This window comes from Fusarium phalaenopsidis (genome assembly GCF_050370095.1).
Source record: "Fusarium phalaenopsidis strain FUZ10S chromosome Unknown contig_32286, whole genome shotgun sequence".
Classification (NCBI taxonomy): domain Eukaryota; kingdom Fungi; phylum Ascomycota; class Sordariomycetes; order Hypocreales; family Nectriaceae; genus Fusarium; species Fusarium phalaenopsidis.
Window position 1 is genome coordinate 2,748,949 of NW_028145413.1, and position 20,868 is coordinate 2,769,816.

The following is a 20,868-nucleotide window of genomic DNA, read 5'->3' on the forward strand; positions in this document are numbered from 1 at the left end:
TTGGGCGCGAGGGAGAGTTGTTAATGCCTAGGTAGCTTTGGCGCAGCTTGAGATCATCAGAGTCAATGCAATAAACGGGAATACGGACGGGGACCTACCCCGGGCAGCTGATGGAGGTGACGTGACCCCCAGCTCTTCAGCCCCCACCATCAACTCCATCAGAAAGGCCATGACAGATGGGACACGATTCTTGAACCCCTGATGGATTCAATAAAATCATTCGCAAGGCGTGAGAAAGCGTAGAAGAACACCGCCAGTATATTTGTGTGATCTAGTCAGAGCCGAAACAAATCCAGCTGCATTCAGTAAAAAGGTGTAGGCGCCCGCCTAGACTTATCTTGACTTAGTGAACACTGAGATCCGGTTCTCAATCCAAGAGCAGATATACATGATTTCTTTCACCAGGTTCCTCATAATGACTCAAACTTGCAATAGAACATCTCGTCATTTACAAAAGGTTTTCGCTTCTCATGAAGCAACTCATTCATTGACTTTCAGCCGCCGCAACGCCAGCGGCTGGTGGCCGTCATGCATCCACATCCAATATAATACTAACGTTAAACAAAAAGGGGTATCCTTTAATGAACTGAGCCATCCAACATCCATGAAGCACATACAAGCCAACCACCCATTTCCTACTCTTCCGATGCATTGACATCCTCCACACGTTTCTGTCTCCATATTCAGGAGAGCCCGCCCACATTGATAAAAGTTATTGGTTCATGGCGGTGCCGCTTCGCAGCCTGACTCTCCTTGACGCCCCCCCAGGTCGAGGTGTTGTGACCGAGAATGCTCTCGGTGACTGGATACGAACAGATCTTGCAGATGGTGTAATCCCCGCATTCTGTGTCGCGCCAAATCGTAATCCAGTTGGCCTTGCACCGACAGATTTGCTTGCAATTGCCTGCATGGTGGCCTCTGGTGAGGCAGGCCGAGGCCCGACGGTCCGTCTGTTCGGCTGCCTGAACCCGAATGACCTCGTTGCAGCCAGCGATCGTTGTGGAGGTCCGACTCGACCAGTGTTTGTAGATTCGGACATGCCAGCTGGTTGTGAGTCCTCCGGCCTAGGCTGAGGAGATTTGAACTTGGGTATTTGAGAATTGGCCTTTGTATTCTTGTTAATACTGTTTTGTTTGGGCTCTTCGAATTCATCCCGAAGGCCACGTTCGACCAGATGTGATGGCACTGGTGCCATCGGCGTTGTTGATGGCATAGTTGAGAATTGCCCCCGTGAGGCGGGCCGCAGAGAAGGTGACGCGGGATCGAGATCGTCATCGTCGCCGGCAAACGAGGATACAGCATCATTCTCGTCCGCTTCCCTCAGTGGCGCCATTGACCCTAGGGGCAGAATAGTCGACATGGAAAGGGGATGTCCCGTCCACCGTGTTGGTGTCTCCAGCGGTGTATTGGAGTAATCGTACGCTCGATCATTCCGGTTAAGTGTTGACCTCCTTCCCGAGAACCCCCTCCAGCTTCCACGCGACCAGTTCAATGAGCGAACGACCGAGTTAGGCTGGGAGTTGAATCCTGGAGGTATATTCTCCAACCTGTCATCACGTTGCCTCCAGTGTTGCAGGATGCGATTGCGTCTCTCTCGTTCGTGCTTCTTACGGACTTCCAGTGCCGTATGAGCCTGTCCGCTCTGTTGTAGTGACGCGATTGACCACGACTTCAGAGATTGCCTTTGCTTGTCTGCCGCCCAAAGCTGCCAGGCTTCCACGTCTCGTTGCTCGAGATCCTCAGCATGTTCCTTCCATGCGTCGAGCCATCCCTGGGCATGCTCCAGTCGGGCGTCTTGCAAACGCTTTTGATCGATAGCCGCTTGTTTCGCCCATTCTTCAGCGACCAGCATTCGCCGGTGGTTTTGTTGTCGGTTGTGAAGCTCCAGAGCCATTTCTCTCTGCTCTCGATCCTCGGCAGCCAATGCTCTCCATCGGTCAAGGGCAGCAAAGAAGTTGCGTTTCTTCTTTGCCGATGACACCTGCGTATACCTTGCCATCAGGTACCGTTTCACATATTGCTTGTCCCGATCCTGACGGCGCTTCACCGTCCTGTCAAACACTCTCAACAAAGAGGTTGCTCGAAGGTAAAGGCGTGCGCGGTCCTCCAAGCGCGTCATGTGTGATGATTCCTGGTCGAAGCGGCGGAAACACCCAAGAACTCTTGATTTAGCCTGAGTTTCATAGTAGCTCTCCGCTCTCCGCGACATGTCGCCATCCTGCTCAGCTCTTTGACACCATCGGTCAAATACTCGAGTAACTTGGAGATATTCGCGCCTCCATATGAAGGCCTGGGCCCTTGCCTGTAGGTTCCACTGATCAAAAGCAAAATCCACTTTCTTCATCAACAGATGCTGACGATACGTGGTCGCTCGTCGACCAATCTCGGCTTGATCCCACCACTCCTTCAGATATGTAAAGGACTGGTGGACATTGCCCATACGCCTAGCGCTGTCGGCAAGTATGGTTTCCCTTTCAGCATAACCTTGCCACTTGTGGATGGCGTTCAGTTGCTGTTGCAGTCCTACTTGGGACTTGATGGCCTCATCCAGGGCCACACCATTAGAAGCCTGCAACATCCACCTTGAGAGGGCTTTTGTTCTGCTGTGCGAGGCCGTGATTTGACGGCCAACATGCTCCAAGCGAAAACAAGACCAACGATCCAGGGCTTGGTGCATCTTCTTCAATTGATAGGCCCGGGCCGCTGCCTTCGCCATAGCCTCAAGGGTTTTCTCTTGTACCACAATCCGCTGCCACTTCCTTACCACAACAGCTGCCCTCATGTGATCAACTGTGGGCTCCCGGACGACAGGAGCCTGGCACCAAGATCGGAAGTAACGAAATCTGATCATATGCCGTCTAGCAACGGCATCTCGTTCGAGCCGGCGGGCAGTGCGATCAGCCCAATGGTTGAAGACCTTGCTCGCAAGGTATATCTCACGAGCCCGACCGGCACGTCTCAGAAGTCGTTGATACTCCTTTTCTGGATCGGGTTGTTGAACAGGTGGTGTCGAAGGCCCTCTTTCAGATTCCTGCACGGAGTGCTGCTTTAATGTCGTATTGTCCGTGGGCTCCGGAAGTGTTGAAGGCCGGCTCCTCGTCTTCTCATCGCGCTGCGTGACATCCAGTTGGGTCACTGTTGGCGCAATGCGTACTTCGGGTACTGGTGGAACGTGAACTTCCGGTACAGAGGGAGCGATAGAATGCTTGGAAGGCTCTTCTTCAACTTCCTGCGGCTGCGTAGTGGGTTGTTCTTTGGGTGAAGAGGGGGCGTCGTCCTCATGATGCGCAACAACCGCATCATTCTGACTCTGTTGTGTGGAAGCTGTCGATGGCCGGATGGCATCGATGATAGCAGGACGGGGTTTGACTGGGGACAGTGGTGAAATCGGGTGCACATTCACATCCGTTGTTCCCTTGTCCGATACCTGTCCGCCTGATTTGACACCATTGATACGTGGGATGGTCGAAGCCTCCGAAACCGTGATGGCTGGTCGATCTTGAAAGGGGCGGTCCTCAAAGTTCCTCACATCGGCAGAAGCTTCCTCAGGAATGCTCGGAAAAGAGGGGATTCGTTGCGCCTGTTGTGTCCGACGGTTCGCGACCAGAGAACGCCAGCGATTCATGGCTGAAGAGAGAACAGCCCTCCGCATCTCCTCGTATTCACCATCCTCCTCGTCTGTATCGGAAAAGTCCACATGATTTTGCTGTGGAGGTTGCGATTCTGGTGAAGCGGATGATTGGACCAAGGGCACGACCGACGGTCGGGACACGGCCACTCCTTCAGATGTAAGGTTGCCATTCTTCTCCCGCACAAGACCGTGGCTTTGGCGACTCGTCGATGAATATGCGGGAGACGCAGATGGTGAAGTACGAGATGACGCGGTGGTATTGTCGCCAAACTCAAGAACAATTCCCATACGACCCAGAATAGACTGAAACTTGTCGAGCAAAGTACCGCCGCCTCTCTCGCCGCCTACTCGGAACACGAAGGTCGATAGGTGATGATCTGTATCGGGGTCAATGCCATAGGTAGGGAGAACTTGGTCGTAGGCCTTGAAGAGCGCAGCAGCGGGGAGCGGTTTCGGTTCGGGGGCCGTGTCGAGCAACTCCTGCGCCCTAACGACAACAGAGTGCAATGCAGCAATGTCTGAATTGGTCAGTACAAGATCAAGGCTGCGCTTCCAAAAGGATACAGACCTTCGTTGGAGTAGTAGGGATCCTGGCTCGAAGGCGCCCGACTGGCATTGCTTGAGCGACCATCGTCGGATGGCGATGCCGCTCGTTGCGCGGAGGGCGACATAGGTGCCACTGGTGAAATCGCATTTGGGGCTTGGGGTGAGCGGTCGATAGACATGGACAGTGAATTGTCGGCGAGCTGCCCCCCTCCGTCATTGGTCCATAGTCAAGAAGTCGGTGTACAGTCTAGCGTGGGTATGTTTATCCAAGCCGATCGCGACAATGGAAGTCGGGGGAGCTTGACAAAGAGTTGGCGAAAGTCGGCGTACAATGTCGTCGGGCGCAGCGCGTGGTAAATGGAAGTTGCGAAAAGAGGATATACAGAGAATCGGAGGAGCGGCTTGACGATGGCGCCGTCAAAGGTATCGTACAGTCGTATCCAAAGGGGGCTCAAAGCAAAACAAAGCGCAATGTGAGATTCTAGAAAACGCGAACTTGCGCGGTCGCGATGGTTGTCGGAGAGCTTGGGCGCGTTAAGTGGGTGGCTGGTGCTCAATGCAAGCCTCAACTGTGGTGGAGATCCAAGATCGATCTCAGTACAGTGTTATTTCTGTTCCATTCGACACTGTATGAGCATCACTTTTGCAAGAGTCTTGAACGGGTCCCCTTCGAAGTTCATCCCTCTCACGCTACGTCAAACCCTCAGCCTCGCCGATATGAACCAAAAAACCACTCGCCCTATTCAGAAGCTTGCCAAAGCAGTTTCTCAATGCTCAGTAGAGGTGCGCAATCGCGTGGTCTGCTCAAACATGTCCACCACCAACCGACTGACTCTTGGTTGTCATAGGCCGCGGCTTACGGCAAGTGTATCGTTGCCGACTACAACTCTGTGCACAAAGACAAGTGTGCTAAGGAATTCATCAAGCTCAAGGATTGCTATCTGGTTTGTTCCCATTCTCGCAAAATCGCCCTCTTATGCCACACGCAAGTCCTAACACCGTTTATCTAGGCGGCATCAAAAAAGTAATTAGAGGAAATATAAAGAAAGTTCAACATTGTCGTCATCTGTCATTTTTATCTTCTCTACATGGTCTAAAACTAGACAGTCTACAATTTAAGTAGTCGAAGCAGGAATGTTGCCTGTTGTACTTCTTGTTCCTCCTCTGCAATGAGACCTTCAGCCCCCGCCTCGGCCGCCACCTTGTCAAGAGGCCGACGCAATGCCCTCTCAAAAGCAGCTGTCTGCGACTGGAAAGCATCTGAAAGGCCCACGGCTTCGGGGTCAGAAAGCACTCGGTACTCCATTCTAATGTCGTCGGTTGGGACGAGACCGGCCTTCTTTCGGAGCCGTTGCACACGGTTGATGATTTCACGGCCAAGACCCTCCTGGGCCAACTCGGGGTGAATCTCCGTATCCAGGATAGTGAGCACCTCGCTGTCGGTATTGGTCTCGAAGTTCTTAGAGGCCTCATCCTCCTTGACTCCTCTGCGCACAACCAGGTCACCCGCCTCTAGACGAATACCATCGACAAAGACGTGTCCATCTCGCACATAGCCTTGCACTTGCTCGCTGGTGAGGGAGGGGAGACCCTTCTTGACACGAGCCATGTCCTTCTTGAGCTTCTTTCCGAGGACAGGCCAGTCGGCAGTGACGCTGTACTGGACGTTGTACTTGGCCTCGTCATTAGAGAGAACCAGGTCGCGGACGTTCAGCTCCTCAGTGATGTATCCCTCCAGGGACTTGACATCCTCAAGATACTGGGGGTCAGGGTGGATCACCACCAAGGTCTTAAGAGGCTGCTTAAGTCCGATGGTACGGCGCTCACGAGACACACGAGCAAGTTCAATGACACGCTGCATGCGTCCAACCCGTCGCTCAACCTCCTCATCAAACAGCTCTTGTCGGACATCAGGGAATGGCAGGAAGTGCACACTTCGAGAGTCCTCACCACGGAGGTTCTCGGGGATGTGAGGAAGGAGCTTGAGATAGATGGTTTCGGTAAGGAAGGGTGTGAAGGGTGCCAGTCCACGGCACAGGGTGAACAAGACTTCGAAGAGGGAGTTCAGGGCATGGAGAGTGTCGTTCAAGCCGTTCTCGCCCTTGAGTCGCTTTCGGTTGAATCGAATGTACCAGTTTGTGGTGTTGTCGATGAGACCCAGGAGTCGCGGGACAACAGTGTAGAGTCGGTAACCTATGGTGGGTTCGTTAGTATGTCCTGTCGAATGGTTATAGGGGATCCCTACCCTTCATCTCCTGGTTAACAAACTGCAGCAGACTCTGGCAACTGGCCAAGATCCATCGATCCATGACATTGGTGTTGCTCGACTCCATGCTGGGATCCCAAGCGTAATCGACATTCTCGACCTTCTTCAGGAGAGCCACCTGACCCTCGAAGAACTTGTAACTGTTCCACAGCGGCAGGAGAACCTTTTGGACGACCTCCTTGACACCGGACTCCTTGAATCTAAGGGGCTCGGCTCGGACGACGGGAGAGTTGATGAGGTAAAGACGGAGGGCGTCTGAGCCGTACTTGGACATGACGATAGAGGGATCAGGGTAGTTCTTGAGCCGCTTCGACATCTTCTTGCCGTCTTCGGCAAGCACAATACCGTTGACGACACAGTTCTGGAAGGGCGAGCAACCAAACAAGTGGGTTCCGAGAACGAGGAGAGTATAGAACCATCCACGGGTCTGGTCGAGACCTTCAGCAATGAAGTCTCCAGGGAAGGACTCCTTAAACTTGTCAACGTTCTCGAAGGGATAGTGCTGGCTGGCATAAGGCATGCTTCCAGATTCGAACCAGCAGTCGAAAACCTCCTCAACACGCTTCAGCTGGCCCTTGCCCATCTTGCTGGGAATAGTGATGTGGTCGACCTTGTCACGGTGCAGATCGGTAAGGTCGCCCTCATATCCACTCAGCTCACGCAGCTCCTCGACACTGCCAATGCACACTCTCTCCTCCAGATCGTCACTGACCCAGAGAGGGATAGGAGTACCCCAATAGCGGTTTCTGCTGACGTTCCAGTCGCGAGCATTGGCGATCCAGCTAGCAAAACGCTTCTCCTTGACGAATGAGGGAGTCCAGTGGGAGCCTTCGATGTTCTTGAGCATGTCGGGGATGATGCTAGGGATGCGGATAAACCATGAGGGAACTGCCTTGTAGATCAGAGGCGTATCGGAACGAGGGCACATAGGGTACGAGTGCCTAATCTGGGACTCGTTGGCAATGCGGCCAGCGTTCTTAAGGTGCTTGATGATGTGCTTGTCGGCTTCCTTGACATGCATGCCCTTGAAGTGGGTGATGCGGTCGGTGAAGTGACCAGTGTCGTTGACAGGGTCAGGGGGTGGGCGATTCTCAGTGATGATACCTGCAGCCAGGGCAACGTTGTAATCGTCCTCACCAAAGGCGGGAGCCTGGTGGACAATACCCACACCGCTGTCGTCGGTGACATAGGCAGCGTTCAAGACCTTGAAGGCAATGTCCTTGAAGTCCTCGTAGTAGTAGTCGAAGGGAGGCAGATACTTCCACCCCTCCATATCCTTTCCGCGAATTCTTTCGAGGATCTTGAACTTGGCCTTCTTGGGATCCTTGTAGAGGGTTCCAAGGAGCTTCTCAAGCAGAATGTAGGTCTTGCCGCTCTTCTCGTCGAGGATCTTAATGTACTCGAAATCGGGGTTGGCTGCCAGACCCAGATGCGAGGGAAGGGTCCAAGGGGTGGTTGTCCATGCGAGCAGGCTGACCTCCGGGTTGTCAACGAGGGGGAATGAGACAACAACGGCAGGATCGGTAACATCTTGGTAGTTCTGGTTGGCTTCGAAATTGCTCAAAGCGGTGGTGAGAACCGTAGAGTAGGGCATGACTCGGTAGCCCTGGTAGACCTGGCCCTTGTCGAACAGCTGCTTGAACACCCACCACTCGGATTCCATGAAGCGAGGGTCCATGGTCTTTGGAATTTGCAGTCAGCATCCAGTAGCAAGAGTTTCGAACCGATCGTATTTACCTTGTAGTCATTGTCGAAGTCGATCCATCGGCCCAGGCGCTCAATGGTGTGTCGCCATTCGGTAGCATATCGCATGACGATGGAGCGGCACTCCTCGTTGTACTTGGCAATACCGAGCTCCATGACTGCAGCCTTGCCAGAGATTCCCAGCTTCTTGTCAATCTCGTGCTCAATTGGGAGACCGTGGGTATCCCAGCCGAAACGGCGCTCGACGTGGAAACCCTTCATGGACCAGTAACGGGGGATGACATCCTTGATGGTAGAGGCGAGAAGATGGCCGTAATGAGGAAGACCGGTAGCGAAAGGAGGACCATCGTAGAAAGTGTAGCGCGGGCGACCTTCAGACAGTTCAACCTGGAGAAAGAGAGAGATGTTAGAAATGCTGATCGAGAGGAAACGTCCTCGCGCAATGGTGGGGTGAGGGTAGCGGGCGAGAAGACAAAAAAGGCGAACAAACCTGTCGAAGGAACGCGTTGATATCGCGCCATCTTTGGATGATGGCCTCTTCTTCCTTGGGGAAGTCGATAGACATGATGACTGACGGTTTGGCTGCTGAAGCAACGAGGGAGGGGTCAGTCAAGACTCTCTACAAAGTTATGGAGGAAGGAGGATGAGGAGCGACAAGTCGAAGAAGGCAGGTTATTATGATATTCGTTCTTGTAGAGTGACTCACCGTACAATACGTCTCGCCTGACAGTCGGGTCAGCACAATGATGACCTCAAAAACAGATTCGCCAGCGACAAGTCGTTGGATGGAGGGGCAGATTTCAGAAAAAGGCACCTCGCGATGGTGGGTGACTCAAGCCAGACGACCGGAGGTGGGGGAAGATGTGTGCCCCGCGCTGCCAGGGGCTGGCGGGTAGGTTCCAGTAGTGAAGACCACTGAGGCGATTAGCTTTCGGTGTGTTTCTCACTGGTCTACTATTTTCTAGAAGTATTCGGTACATGATGCCCTCATCAGCCTCCATTATCCGCCCCTCCATGGCTCCGATCTTCAGCCCGATAACACGCCTTGCCATTCTACTCAAGTTCAACACCTCGAATGATTTACAATGGAGGCAATGCCGATGGCGCAAGATTATTGAATCACTCGTCCTTAGAGTTTACAAAACGTTCGCCGTGCTTCGTACAAATTACAAATCATTAGTCCTACGTTATCAAGAACAACCAACTCGAATTCCGCAATCATCGAGTACAACGTCCTTGTCCTCGAGACCGTACCACTCCATCTTCCCCTGAAACATTCCAACTCACCGCTCAAGCACGATTCAGCTGAACCATCTGCTGGTCTCGATACACTTGTCTTGGCAGATTTATATCCCATCTCCAGTGCCATCTCAGCGTCCAATGCGAGTAATGGTGCCAGATCTTACTGCATTGGGCATGGTGGCGGTGTTTTTCCAAGAGAAAATGGCTTCCTCGTCTCGTTACAACGAATGAATCCCCGTTCGTCAGGCTCCAAATGGCACCTGCTGAAGCTCCAGATGCTCTTGCGCTAAATCAACCGGGGCAGGCTAACGTTAGGTCGCTCTCCTGTGCTGTGGTGCGTGCGCGCGTGGTTGCTGCCCGCCGTAACCGTAGCCGTACCTTGCCAAACAACAAAGCAAAGCGGGCTCCAATGCTGGCTTGCTCGACGGATGCTTGTTATTACTTGCTTGCTGTCAACCCACTAATGACCTGACCTGGTCTGGCCTTTTCGTTCTCTGATTCCGTCTTCTTCGTCTTGACTTTTTCCGCCTCTAAGCTCCTACCTCCAGAGTTTCAGGAGCAGCCCCCGTAAACCCAGAAGCCCGCCGCCAAACGCTATCGATAACAAGCCTAGCTTCCATCACAAGCTCCTGCTCCTCGTCAGATACACCATCTAGCAACTTTAATCAAGTCTCGTTCAGACTGTCGCCAGTGTACCGTCTTGTCAGAAGAGCCTAGCTTCCTACCAGTAGCTATCCGGAGCTGCTGCACAACCTCCCGCCATGTCGTTCCTATTTGGAAGAGCCCGGACACGGACTGTCGCCGACCTCCCAAAGCAAGCCCGCGAGCACATCTCAAAGCTCGAGGGGCCCAATGGAGCCTCCAAGGTGGTAGCCCTTTGACTTCGAACCCCAGAAGGGTCACTGACCTTTCCAGGCCGAAGAACTTGCTCGTGTTTTGAGCCAGATGAAGGTGATCCTTCAGGGCACCCATGGTACGTCCATACCTCTCGATCGGCCCCTTTGATATGATCAAGTGCCTAACATGATATTCAGAAGCCGATAGTTCTCCGGAGCAAATCTACCAGCTCGTGACCGGCCTCATCGACGAAGACCTCCTCCACCTGCTCGCCGTCAACCTGTTCCGCCTACCGTTCGAGTCCCGCAAAGACACACAAGTCATCTTCTCCTACGTATTCCGCTTCCGCCCCGCGACCGCCGCCCCCAAGAGCGACCCCATCGCATTATCCTACGTCGTCTGCAACCGCCCTCAAGTCTTGGTCGAGCTATGTCGCGGATATGATCACAAGGAGAGTGCTACTCCTGCGGGCTCCGTCCTCCGGGAGCTCCTCAAGAACGAGGCCGCCGCGGCCATCATCCTATACGACGACGGAGACGAGCCAGGTTCTAGTTCCAAGGGCCTCAACGCCATCGACCGTGAACGACCCCAAAGCGGCAGAGGCGTATTTTGGCGATTCTTCGATTGGGTCGACAAGAGCTCCTTTGAGGTAGCGGCTGATGCCTTCACCACTTTCCGGGTAAGACATGGTCCTCTCTACCTTGACCAGCCAACCCCTGGAACTTGACGCTAACATGGGGTTTCCAGGAACTCTTGACACGGCATAAGGACCTTGTGCCAAGATATCTGTCGGCAAACTTCGACCTTTTCTTTGACAAGTACAATAACATCCTTGTACAATCCAACAGCTATGTGACCAAGCGCCAGTCCATCAAGCTGCTTGGTGAGATTCTGCTGGATCGCTCCAACTACAGTGTTATGACAGCCTATGTCGATCGCGGCGAGCACCTCAAGATCTGCATGAATCTACTCCGAGACGATAGGAAAATGGTTCAGTACGAGGGCTTCCATGTCTTCAAGGTGTTTGTCGCCAATCCACACAAGTCAATTGCCGTTCAGAAGATTCTCCTAATGAATCGCGAGAAGCTGCTGACTTTCCTATCGCACTTCCTCGAGGACCGAACCGATGACGAGCAGTTCATTGACGAGAGAGAGTTCCTAATCAAGCAGATCCGCAACATGCCACCCATGCCTGTGGCTCCTCAGCGGTAATGGTTGATCGAGCCACCCCTGTCCAGTCTCGATTGCCTGTTTGCATTTTCTCTTCATCTCTGTACAATCTCACTCACAAGGCGTTCTCATCTTTATTCTTTCAGAAGCGTCAATGCGGGCCAGAAAGCGCGACCCTAGTCTGGTCATGGATGGCATTGCGGCCTGTTTTTTTTAAAAACCGTACAATAACGCAAACGCCCATGGCAGAAGCCTCGTTTGCGTCGGGGACAATGCCTCATATCCCACCAATCTTGGTTCATGATATTATTATACAAAATGACGCTCCCAACGCCGATTGAGCCTGCGCGAGGTTAAAATTGATACAACTCCAAGTCCCAGATGTCCTGCCCTGTACCCCTCTCTAAACCGGTCGGCTTTTCGCTCAGCGCTGCTTGGAGAGCAGGACGTTGACACTTTCTCGGGCGTTCTGGGTAGCCCAGACACTGTCCTTGCCACCCTTTCGCCACTCATCGCCCGAGGCATGTTCGCCGCCGCCTCTTGGTGCCTCTCCCATGATGACCTCGAGGTCTCTCTTCTGTGAGCTGAGCCAGTTCTTGACAAAGTTGGCGGGGTCTTCGCTGAGGGACTTGAAGAAAGTGTGCTTGGCCTTGGAAACGGCGACGGCCTGGACTACCCGAGCAAGCTGGTCGTCGAGTCCGGTCACCTCCTTCAGCATTGTCACATACTGAGGGTTGTTGAGCAGGGGCAGCAGCGAATCTCGTAGAGGATCTTCTACGGGAACCTGAATATCATAGATGGTAGGCTGGGGATCTTTGTGGAAATCTTGGTCGACCCGGATGGTGTAGGGGAGCCGGATAGGTTCGAGAGGACGAAGGTGCTGTGTAACATAGTCATTGAGCATCGGAATGTGCCCGATATCACCTTGTCTCACAATCTAGATGCAAGTGTTAGTGACGGTAATATTTCGGGTTCGGTGTTAATAGAGCAACTGACCTTCTTAAGAGGTTCATCACACCGGAAGTTCCTCTTCTCCTCGTCCTCCTGCAACCCAAGAAGCTTGATATACTCCCACAGGCCCATCACAGCTTCTTGCTGGGTAGCCTCCTTCATGTCGACAACTTCGGCAAGCTCGGGGCTAAGCTGGTATCTCTCGGGTGTCTCCTGGCGGAACAGGTTGATGGTGATGTTCATGTTCTCATCCCCGTTCCTCTTGAAGGTGAGCTCGTCAAAGTCGGCAGCTGCAGGAAGGCTGGCAGCAGGCTGGTTCCGAGGTGGAGCATCGGGCTTCTTCCACTCGACTGTTTGCTCGGCGCCGTTTCGGAACTGGGAACGGTCGAAATCGACAGTCAGGGACTTGAAGAAGTGCGAGAATCGAGGCTGCTGCTGAGACTTGGCCTTCTGAGCCGCCGAATCAGCACCCTCCTTTTCCGTCTTGTCCTCTGCAGATGTTTCGGCCTCGGCCTCAGCCTGTCCGTCCTCAGTGGTTTCGTCGTCAAGAAGGCGGCCTTCGATCTTGACCCGGTAAGACGCCTCCATATTGGGAGTAAAGTCGAAAGAGTCAACATTTAGACCGTTGCTCTGCCAGATTTGATCTTCGACCGTGTTGCTGATCCAAACTCGAAGGGTCTTGCATCGCTAAATGCCGGTTCAGCTTCAAGTTCCTAACGTAGTTACAGGATAAACCAACCTTGGAGCCGCGGCTAGTGTAGTCAACAATATCCAGGCGCTTGCGCGTAATCGTAGCATCCAGTCTGCGCTCAACATCTCTCAGTTCCTTGTACCGCTGGACTCCGGTCGGGTCGATAATGCTGTCTTCCACACCCTCGGGCATGTTCTTGTCAGTAGGCTTGCGGCTCCGTCGCTTGGCAAGTTCGCTGGCGTGCGCCTGGGCCTGTTGCTGCTGGGCGATCTGAGCCTGGGTCAGGGGAACCGAAGGGTGAGGCCCTGACGACATCATGGGGCCTAGAGGAAGAGAGATGGATGTTAGTAGGCAAAAGCGCAAGGAGCTTGTCACAACGCACCAATTCCACCTCGCCGCTGGTTCGTCGCATGAGGCGATCTCTGCGGAACCTGCTGCGCATAAGCGCGATATTGAGGCTGCATGTTGTCGGAGTTGCCTGGTTTTGGGTTCGGAATTGGTTGTCGTCGGCACGTGGAGTTGAGGTTGCTTGGGGACGATCGTGTCGCGTCGCATCGCATTGCGTCGCGAGAAAACGCAGGCTAGAAATCCGAGCGGTCACATGACCTGACCTTGAATGATTCAGGCAACACAATCAACCAAGCCAACCAGATAGAAAACTCCTGCTGAAATTAAGTGTAAATAGGATTGTGGTTAGAGTGTTCTGGAATATTTATATTCTCCTGGTTTTTTACCCTCTTCGTGTCAATGTCGTCTGGTTCAATGTTAGTCACTTCATCCCCAGCAAATCTAGCAGGGACCTAGTTGGGACCTCGAATTCCATCAGACTGAATGCATGACTCCAATCGAATCTTTTCAACTATAGCTGTATATCTATAGCTATTACGTTGGTTATTATCCCTTCCTAGCTCGAATACCCAGGCATCAAGAGCGGTGGCAGTTGTCGGGGGTGGACGCCTTGTTTCCCCAGCTCTCCCGCTTTGCCCAGGTTCAAAGACCAGCCTGCTACTATCCTCTATCAATCGGTTCCAAGAATGTTAAACCACCTTCTTGCCATGTACAACCTGTATGTAAGCTTGCAGAAGCCGTTCCTGTCCCTAAATGCTCCACGCCTTTGTGCTAGGACAGACACAAGGTCAATTTTGTCGTTGCTTCCGCCCCATCGTGTCTCCCTTGGTGGTGGAGCAGAGTTGAACCCCCCAGAGATCCAGAAGCTTGAGCTTTTGCGATTCATTGAACGGTGACCATCTCGTAGTTGTGCCTATACCGTCCATCCCTCAACGCTAGAAAACAAACATGCACCGAAAATGCATCCGCCAGCCCCCTAGAAGAAGAAAACTCCGCAGTAAAGCGCCTCGCTGCCAATGCCATGAACTGTACTGAATGTGATAGGTAGTAGCAGAATGTCCAGCGAGATTGATGACAAAAGTCAATCAGTCAGAAGCCTGCCAAGTCTGTCCGTACTCTATCGTTGCTCGAGTGCCTCATCAGAATGCAGGGCCCAGTCCATTTCTTGATTGCCTCTTGCTGAACCGGTTACGTTTCGGCGCTGGATCTTCGCCGCTCGACTGGTTTTTGCTCAAGTGATTGCGTCCTTGACCACCCATGCCAAAGCCTTCGGAGTAGTTCCCTCGGCCTCCAAGTGTGCTCGAGGGGCTCGATACCTGTGACGACATGTCGGCAAATCCGTTGTCGCCTCCATAATTCGTTGCCATGCTCTGAGACAGGGCCATGTCCCTGGCTCGCTCAAGACACTCGACCCAGTCGGCAGCAGCAGATCCACCTTCGGGGGGAGGTGAGGAGGATTTGGCCTCTTCAAATGTATAGTGGTGACCACCCTGTTAATTGATATTAGACGGGGATGAAATAAGGGAAATGGGGATACATACCGTATCAACACACCAGACAGTCTGGCCCTTGGCATCAATCTGGGTTCTCCAAGTGCAATCCGAACTGAGTAGAGATAGCTCTTGCTTCGCTCGCTTCTCCTCACCTCCAGCCGGTGCAAGCACAATTCGACCACTCGATGTGATCATGACCAGGCGTTGGCGCTTCTTTGTCGTGGTTCCGATGAAAAATCGTGACAACTTCTTGTGTCCCTCCCCAGATTCTTTTCCATGGGGGCTTGAGGACAAGGGTGTAGAAATGACCATGAGATCCCCTAATTTGAGAATCCGCTCGTTGTTCTTGGTAAGGACTGGAGACCATTCGATATCGAGCTGTGTGGGGGGTGGCAGCTCAGTGATTATCCGTGACGGCCGGCTGCTCCCGTTCGAGGGGGTGGTCTGGGGTGGCGGAGGTGCCCTCGCGTTGGCGATGGGTTTGGGTGTCGTAGAAAAGCCATTGAGCTGGATTACGGTGGGTTCTTGCGCAGGTGGTATATACGGGCGCAGCCGTGGAGCCTTGGACCTCCACAGTCCCTTTCCAAACGGCTGTCCGTCAAAGAATTCGTGGTTCTTGATGTGTTCTATAGTCAGTCTTCGAGCCGGGTCGAGCACCAGACAGCGCTCGACGAGATCTCGTGCGGCCGGGGGAAAGCCGGCGGGGAATTCGTATTCCAGGTTGACAATCTTCTGGAAGGTGAGGTATTCACTACCTCCTTTGAATGGCGGCCTACCAGCCAGCAGCTGGTAGATGATGCAGCCAAAAGCCCACAAATCACTAGCCTTGCAGGCGTTCTTGTGTGTGAGGAGCTCCGGGCTCACGTACTCAGCCGTCCCGACGAAGGATGCTGCACGGTCGTCTTCGTCTGCTTTTCCTCGGCCTGGGTCAGGTGCGCCACTGGCGGTCGCAGCCGACGCATCCTCACGCGGGTCTTTGAGCAGCTTGGCCGTACCAAAGTCTGTGATCTTGACGTGCATCTGGTCGTCGAGGAGGACATTTTCGGGCTTCAGATCTCGATGAATGACGCCTCGAGAGTGCATGTAGTCGATAGCGTCGAGAATCTGGGCACCATAGAATCTGGTACATTCGACATCGAACGTGCCAGTCTTTTTTAGCACACCTAGTAGCTCTCCCCCATTGCAGAGGTCGAGAACGTAGTAGAGCGAAGTTTCATCCTGGAAGGTGTAGTATAGCCGCACAATTCCAGGATGCTCAGTAAGCCGATTGAGGGTGTTTTTCTCAATGTTGACATACTTGATCTTCTTCTCCTTGATGATGTGTCTTTTTTCGAGGACCTTGACGGCGTACTCTTTGAGTGTTTGGCGGTCGGTGGCCATGTAAACCGTGCTGTATGAGCCTTCACCGAGAATTCGACCAAATTGGAAGTCCCTAACGCCCTTCTTAACTTGGCGAACAATGGTACGGCCATTAGCATCAACCTCCCTGCGAACTCCCACAGCAGCGCCGCGTTCTTGCCAGTCCTCTCTGCTAGTGGGGACCTGTGCGTCCCCAGCGTAGCCCTGGTTTGCTTGAGACCCTCCGGGAGCAGATGCATATCCTACTCCCATTCCCCTCGAGCTCCTACGTGGTGGGAGTGGACTGCCACCGGGGGGCAGAGATGACGGCTGTCGATTCGAGTAGGAACGTTGGGGGTCTCGCTGGCTGGACTCCCGAACGGGGTAGGAAGGACCAGGCCTTAAATCGGGCATGTTGGGCATGCCGTAGATGGATGACCTCGATATCTCGGGTCGAGAAGAAGGTTGCGAAGGGCCAGCGGCAGGACTGGGTTCTGGGGTGAGGTCGGAGGATTGAGCAGATGGGGCGAATCGAGGATCGGTGAGTAGAGATTCGACGCCAGGATCTATAGGATCGAGATGAATGGCATCGTAGGACGAGGGTGTTGTGGATGTATCAGTCGGTTGAGGTGTAGAGGCGAGGGCGGACGTCGATGTCGAAGCGGAGACGGAGGTGATGGGAGCAGTAGATGTAGGCTCGGGAGCAGATGCGGATGCAGAGGCAGAAGCAGAGGCAAGCTCAGCGGCATCGTCGGGGTTGGCGATACGCAGTCCGCCCAGGGCCTGAGAGAGGCTCAGGTCCCCGTTCATGGTGGCGATCGAGGAGCCCGGGGGGAGATGCTCAGGGGAAGTGGACAAGCTCAGACTCGACTCGCTCAGGGAGGAGAGACGCGAGTCGTGGACGAGGGACGATCGGCCACTGGCGGCGGCATGGACCGTGGAGCATCACCGGTGGTGCTTGGTCTGGCTGAGAGCGGGATAGCTGGTTAGCGATAGAAACCATAAACGAAACTTCAAAAGAGTGACTGTACTTGCTCAGGTACGAGGTCCAGCCCAGATTACGAGAATGCAGAGGGAGGAGGACGCCTTAGGCCGCTGCCAACCTGGACCTGAACCTGGGGCCTGGGATGATGCAAAGGAGAGCCCCCCCAGGCTGGGCAAGGTACCTATTTGGCGTGCAAAGTACCCGACGAGGCACTGCCCAGCAGCTGGAGCGCCCGGCAGCAGTAAACCGTGGCCGCAGCAGCAGCCCACGCAGCGCAGGGTACCTTCCTTACTGCACCTTTCTTACCTGGTGCAGAGGCACGGCCAATCCAATGGATCCATGGATATCTGTCCTGATCCTGATGAAGCTCGGCTTCCTACGTCTACGTGCAGCATCGACAGCTCATCCAGATAGGTAGATTCACGGCCCAAATATGCCCTCTTGCCAGGACCAGGGACAGATCCGTAACGGCAACCGCAATCACCGTTGAGGTTAATGAGCTGGTGCCTGTGGGTGACAAGCAGTGTGTGGAGGCAGAACATGTCCCTAATAATTGATCCATCCATCGCTCAGGTACCCGACCCGACCAGCAGACCCAGGGACAAGGCCTGGCACCAGCCCCATGCCGCCATAATCCATATCACCCACTGAGGCTTCCATTCCCGTCTCACCCGGTCTCATCAGGGGCATCGCTGGACAAACTCAACACGGGCATGCATCCATGGGCGGCCGAAAATAGATGGATGACAAGACAATTGAGCGCCAGCTTGGTTTCACCAGAGATGATCTGGACTACGGGAATCCCTTCACAAGGCCAATCGATTCATGTCCCAGAAACCTTGTCCTGTGTCCATGCATCGTCGGGAGTTAAAAGCGCCATCTGGTTGACTGTTCAATAGTCACCTCGGCCTCCCTCTTTGGGAACCGGTTTCAGTCATCATCAGAGAGGAAGGTGTCATACGACGACGTCAACAGAACGACGAACAATTCTTATTTTGGCCTTCGAGTTCGCATTCAGCCTTCCGCCTGCGTTCTCTCCAGTCTGACTACCAATGCAAACACCCAGGTTCGCATTCGTGGCCAGGCTATGCCATCGCGGCGCAGCCTCTCGTGTCGGCCCCCGGCAGGCGTCATCCACCTATAAATGGGTGTATTTTGAGGCACTCGTGACTGCAGGCCACGCAATGGAGTAGGATGAACTCATACGCAGTGCAGATGCCCGCAGAACCCGAGCTTCAGTGGATAAGGCTTCTACCTGAGTATCTAACTTAGGCGATGGTACTTCTTGCCTACCTGTGCGATGTTCTTGCTGAGCCTTCGTGACTACCCTACAGCCTCGGCGAGACTCAACACGAGCAGGTCATACTCGGTTGTTTGCGTGCCAATCGACCTTCCGAGGACGCTTGAAACCCAGACGCATGGCTTAGGAAGTCGCGAATGTGGCCATGATAGTCATGGACTTTGGCCCAGGGTGCAATTGATCCACCATGTTGACGCCCATGACTGTCCTGTCGTTCGGTTCACTATGCTGAGACTCCATCCCACAACAATCACAATCACCACCCGTGAGCTAAATGACAGCGAGCGCCGTAGTCGATACAGGAAACACCTCAGGCACTCCTGTCGGGTCGGGAAGAGATTGGACGGTGCCAGTTCGCCCATACGAGATGCTGTCCCAAGTGGCGAGCCTCACACGCGTCAAGAAGACCCAGCTCGAAAGACGAACCAACCGCCAACCTTGATTACACGCGACATCACCCGTAACGACGATGAGCCAAGGTCACCTGCGCCATCTCTCGATGAAGGTAGTGAATTGGAAATCACATACACTACACCTGAGGAGCATATGCCAGTATTTGACTCTGATACGATTGCGCTGTTACACGCAGAGCTGCGCGCGTTGACACTTCGCCCAAGGTCCACCATCGGTAAGCTGAGCACGCGGCCACACTCAAACCATAAGGATACGAGACTAACAGTTAACAGGAACCGAAAGCACGCTGGAAGTAGAACACATATCCTCGCACAGGCGTCTTCACGACACGGATGACAGCAGGGCTGAGCAGGACACTGGCAGCCAGGACAATGTGCAACTGCATCTCAGACCTCCAACGGCCCATGTGAGTGATATCCCAGCGATATTACTCTATGGGGGCGAGTGTCTTGTGAGCCAACGCCTGCAGCCGCAATGCGTGGGATAGGCACACCGCCAGGCAGGGACAGAAGGCATAATGAACTCACTGACATCAAAATCTAGCCCAGCCCCGGTCGATACCACGCAGACGAGGAACGGAACAGCGAGCAGGATCAAGGCCCAATGAGGCCAGAGGTCGCCGCGAGAGACCCCATAGCGACGACGTCACTTGTCGCAGGGGAGTTGGACGCAATAACTCCTAGGAGACATCTCCCAGTGTACAACGACCGTTTGCCCACTCGAGAGCAGCCACAAACGCCGAGAGAGTTACCAGAAGCCCGCCATCAGAGTCGGTTTGAAGGCGTTTACACGGCGCCAGCTGGAGGGCGACGTCAAAGAGTTGAGGCACAGCAAACTCCATCTGCAGCTGGGAGAAGGGTGCGGGCCAGGCGCAATCGCAGTCCAACAGGACTGAGCATCCCCGGGTTCCAAGGGCTCTACGGAGGAAACGAGAATGCTGACGATGACTGACTTGGTTGGGTCGAGAGCAGCTTGGAAGAAGGATCGTGATTGTGATCTGTGGTGAGGGCGTGAGAGGTTTTGAATTCACATTAAATAGCAATATGGATGCCAATCATGTTAGGCGGGGAGAGAGCAGGACGAGACCGGGAAGGAAGGAATTCTCATCTGAGGCCAGACCTGTTCCTGTAACATCAGTCGCATCACTACCAAAAACGTGCCGTCAATTGCCGGTTTCCCGGGGATCGTTGTGTGTGTTAGTCAGGTGGTGAGCACATTGTTCTGGCAATCCGGGCTGGCAAACGGAGAGCGCCATTCCCCATCTCGGATAATCTGCTGTTGGTGCTCCGGAGAAGAAGCGGGAACCTGCGTCCCGCGGCAAAAAAAATTCCAGTCCGAGGGAGCCAAGTTGGAGGGTTGGCTGGCTGACTGATCTGATGAGGTGATGCGACTGAGGGGAGACAAGACGGGATGTGCTTGGCATCGTAGCGGAGCAGTACGTACCCGTCTGAGTCGGCTGCGGAAATACAAACTTCCAATGAGCTTCGGCAAGAGAAGCAATCAGAACAAACTGACTCGGACTGGGCGGATTCGTGTGGATCTGGATGGGACGCTTCCTGGATTGGTGGATGGCCGACGGCGGACCTGACCTCCCTCCTCTCACGGCTCCCACTTCCACTTGCACTCCAACTGGGCTCTCGGCTCGGTTTGGCGGGCGTGGGCTGGGCTAGGCGTGATGGGTGTGGCACGGGGCAACTCAAAAAGCCAAGCCCAGCGTGCCCAGGGCGTTGACCATCCAACCAGACGGGCGTTCGGAGCATCCACGAGCCTCCTCACGCCTTGCTTCTGGCGCTATGCCCCTTACAGACATGGTAGGTCTGAGACCCTTAACAATTACGCAACCCGTAAGGGGACAAGCGCGGATTGGAGCTTTCCATTGAGAGGTACGTACCTCGCGCTGCAAACTGCCTTAGCTCCGTGCTAGACCTCTTTTAGGGCCGGCAGGTTTGGAA

General features: G+C 53.9%; 6 protein-coding genes across 6 annotated transcripts; 2 read left to right on the top strand and 4 right to left on the bottom strand.

Moving 5' to 3' along the window:
• Nucleotides 1-712: 712 nt before the first annotated feature.
• LRP88_03134 (uncharacterized protein) lies at nucleotides 713-4,302 on the bottom strand (the record flags this gene model as incomplete). Its single annotated transcript, XM_083239764.1, has 2 exons — nucleotides 713-4,149; nucleotides 4,200-4,302. The coding sequence occupies 2 exons, from the start codon at nucleotides 4,300-4,302 to the stop codon at nucleotides 713-715; spliced, it is 3,540 nt and encodes a 1,179-aa protein (XP_083104894.1).
• A 983-nt stretch (nucleotides 4,303-5,285) lies between these two features.
• Nucleotides 5,286-8,712, bottom strand: LRP88_03135 (isoleucine--tRNA ligase ILS1; the record flags this gene model as incomplete). Its single annotated transcript, XM_083239765.1, has 4 exons — nucleotides 5,286-6,370; nucleotides 6,423-8,124; nucleotides 8,181-8,534; nucleotides 8,638-8,712. The coding sequence occupies 4 exons, from the start codon at nucleotides 8,710-8,712 to the stop codon at nucleotides 5,286-5,288; spliced, it is 3,216 nt and encodes a 1,071-aa protein (XP_083104895.1).
• A 1,377-nt stretch (nucleotides 8,713-10,089) lies between these two features.
• Nucleotides 10,090-11,438, top strand: LRP88_03136 (Mo25-like protein; the record flags this gene model as incomplete). Its single annotated transcript, XM_083239766.1, has 4 exons — nucleotides 10,090-10,258; nucleotides 10,312-10,362; nucleotides 10,427-10,905; nucleotides 10,974-11,438. The coding sequence occupies 4 exons, from the start codon at nucleotides 10,090-10,092 to the stop codon at nucleotides 11,436-11,438; spliced, it is 1,164 nt and encodes a 387-aa protein (XP_083104896.1).
• Nucleotides 11,439-11,820: 382 nt separating this feature from the next.
• On the bottom strand, nucleotides 11,821-13,502 carry LRP88_03137 (SWIB/MDM2 domain-containing protein; the record flags this gene model as incomplete). The annotated part of the gene is made up of 4 exons (XM_083239767.1): nucleotides 11,821-12,333; nucleotides 12,393-13,034; nucleotides 13,087-13,361; nucleotides 13,421-13,502. 4 exons carry the CDS (start codon nucleotides 13,500-13,502, stop codon nucleotides 11,821-11,823), a joined length of 1,512 nt encoding a protein of 503 aa, XP_083104897.1.
• Nucleotides 13,503-14,525: 1,023 nt separating this feature from the next.
• On the bottom strand, nucleotides 14,526-17,027 carry LRP88_03138 (kinase-like domain-containing protein; the record flags this gene model as incomplete). The annotated part of the gene is made up of 2 exons (XM_083239768.1): nucleotides 14,526-14,876; nucleotides 14,928-17,027. The coding sequence occupies 2 exons, from the start codon at nucleotides 17,025-17,027 to the stop codon at nucleotides 14,526-14,528; spliced, it is 2,451 nt and encodes an 816-aa protein (XP_083104898.1).
• A 1,700-nt stretch (nucleotides 17,028-18,727) lies between these two features.
• Nucleotides 18,728-19,867, top strand: LRP88_03139 (uncharacterized protein; the record flags this gene model as incomplete). Its single annotated transcript, XM_083239769.1, has 3 exons — nucleotides 18,728-19,130; nucleotides 19,189-19,322; nucleotides 19,460-19,867. 3 exons carry the CDS (start codon nucleotides 18,728-18,730, stop codon nucleotides 19,865-19,867), a joined length of 945 nt encoding a protein of 314 aa, XP_083104899.1.
• Between the last annotated feature and the right edge of the window lie 1,001 nt (nucleotides 19,868-20,868).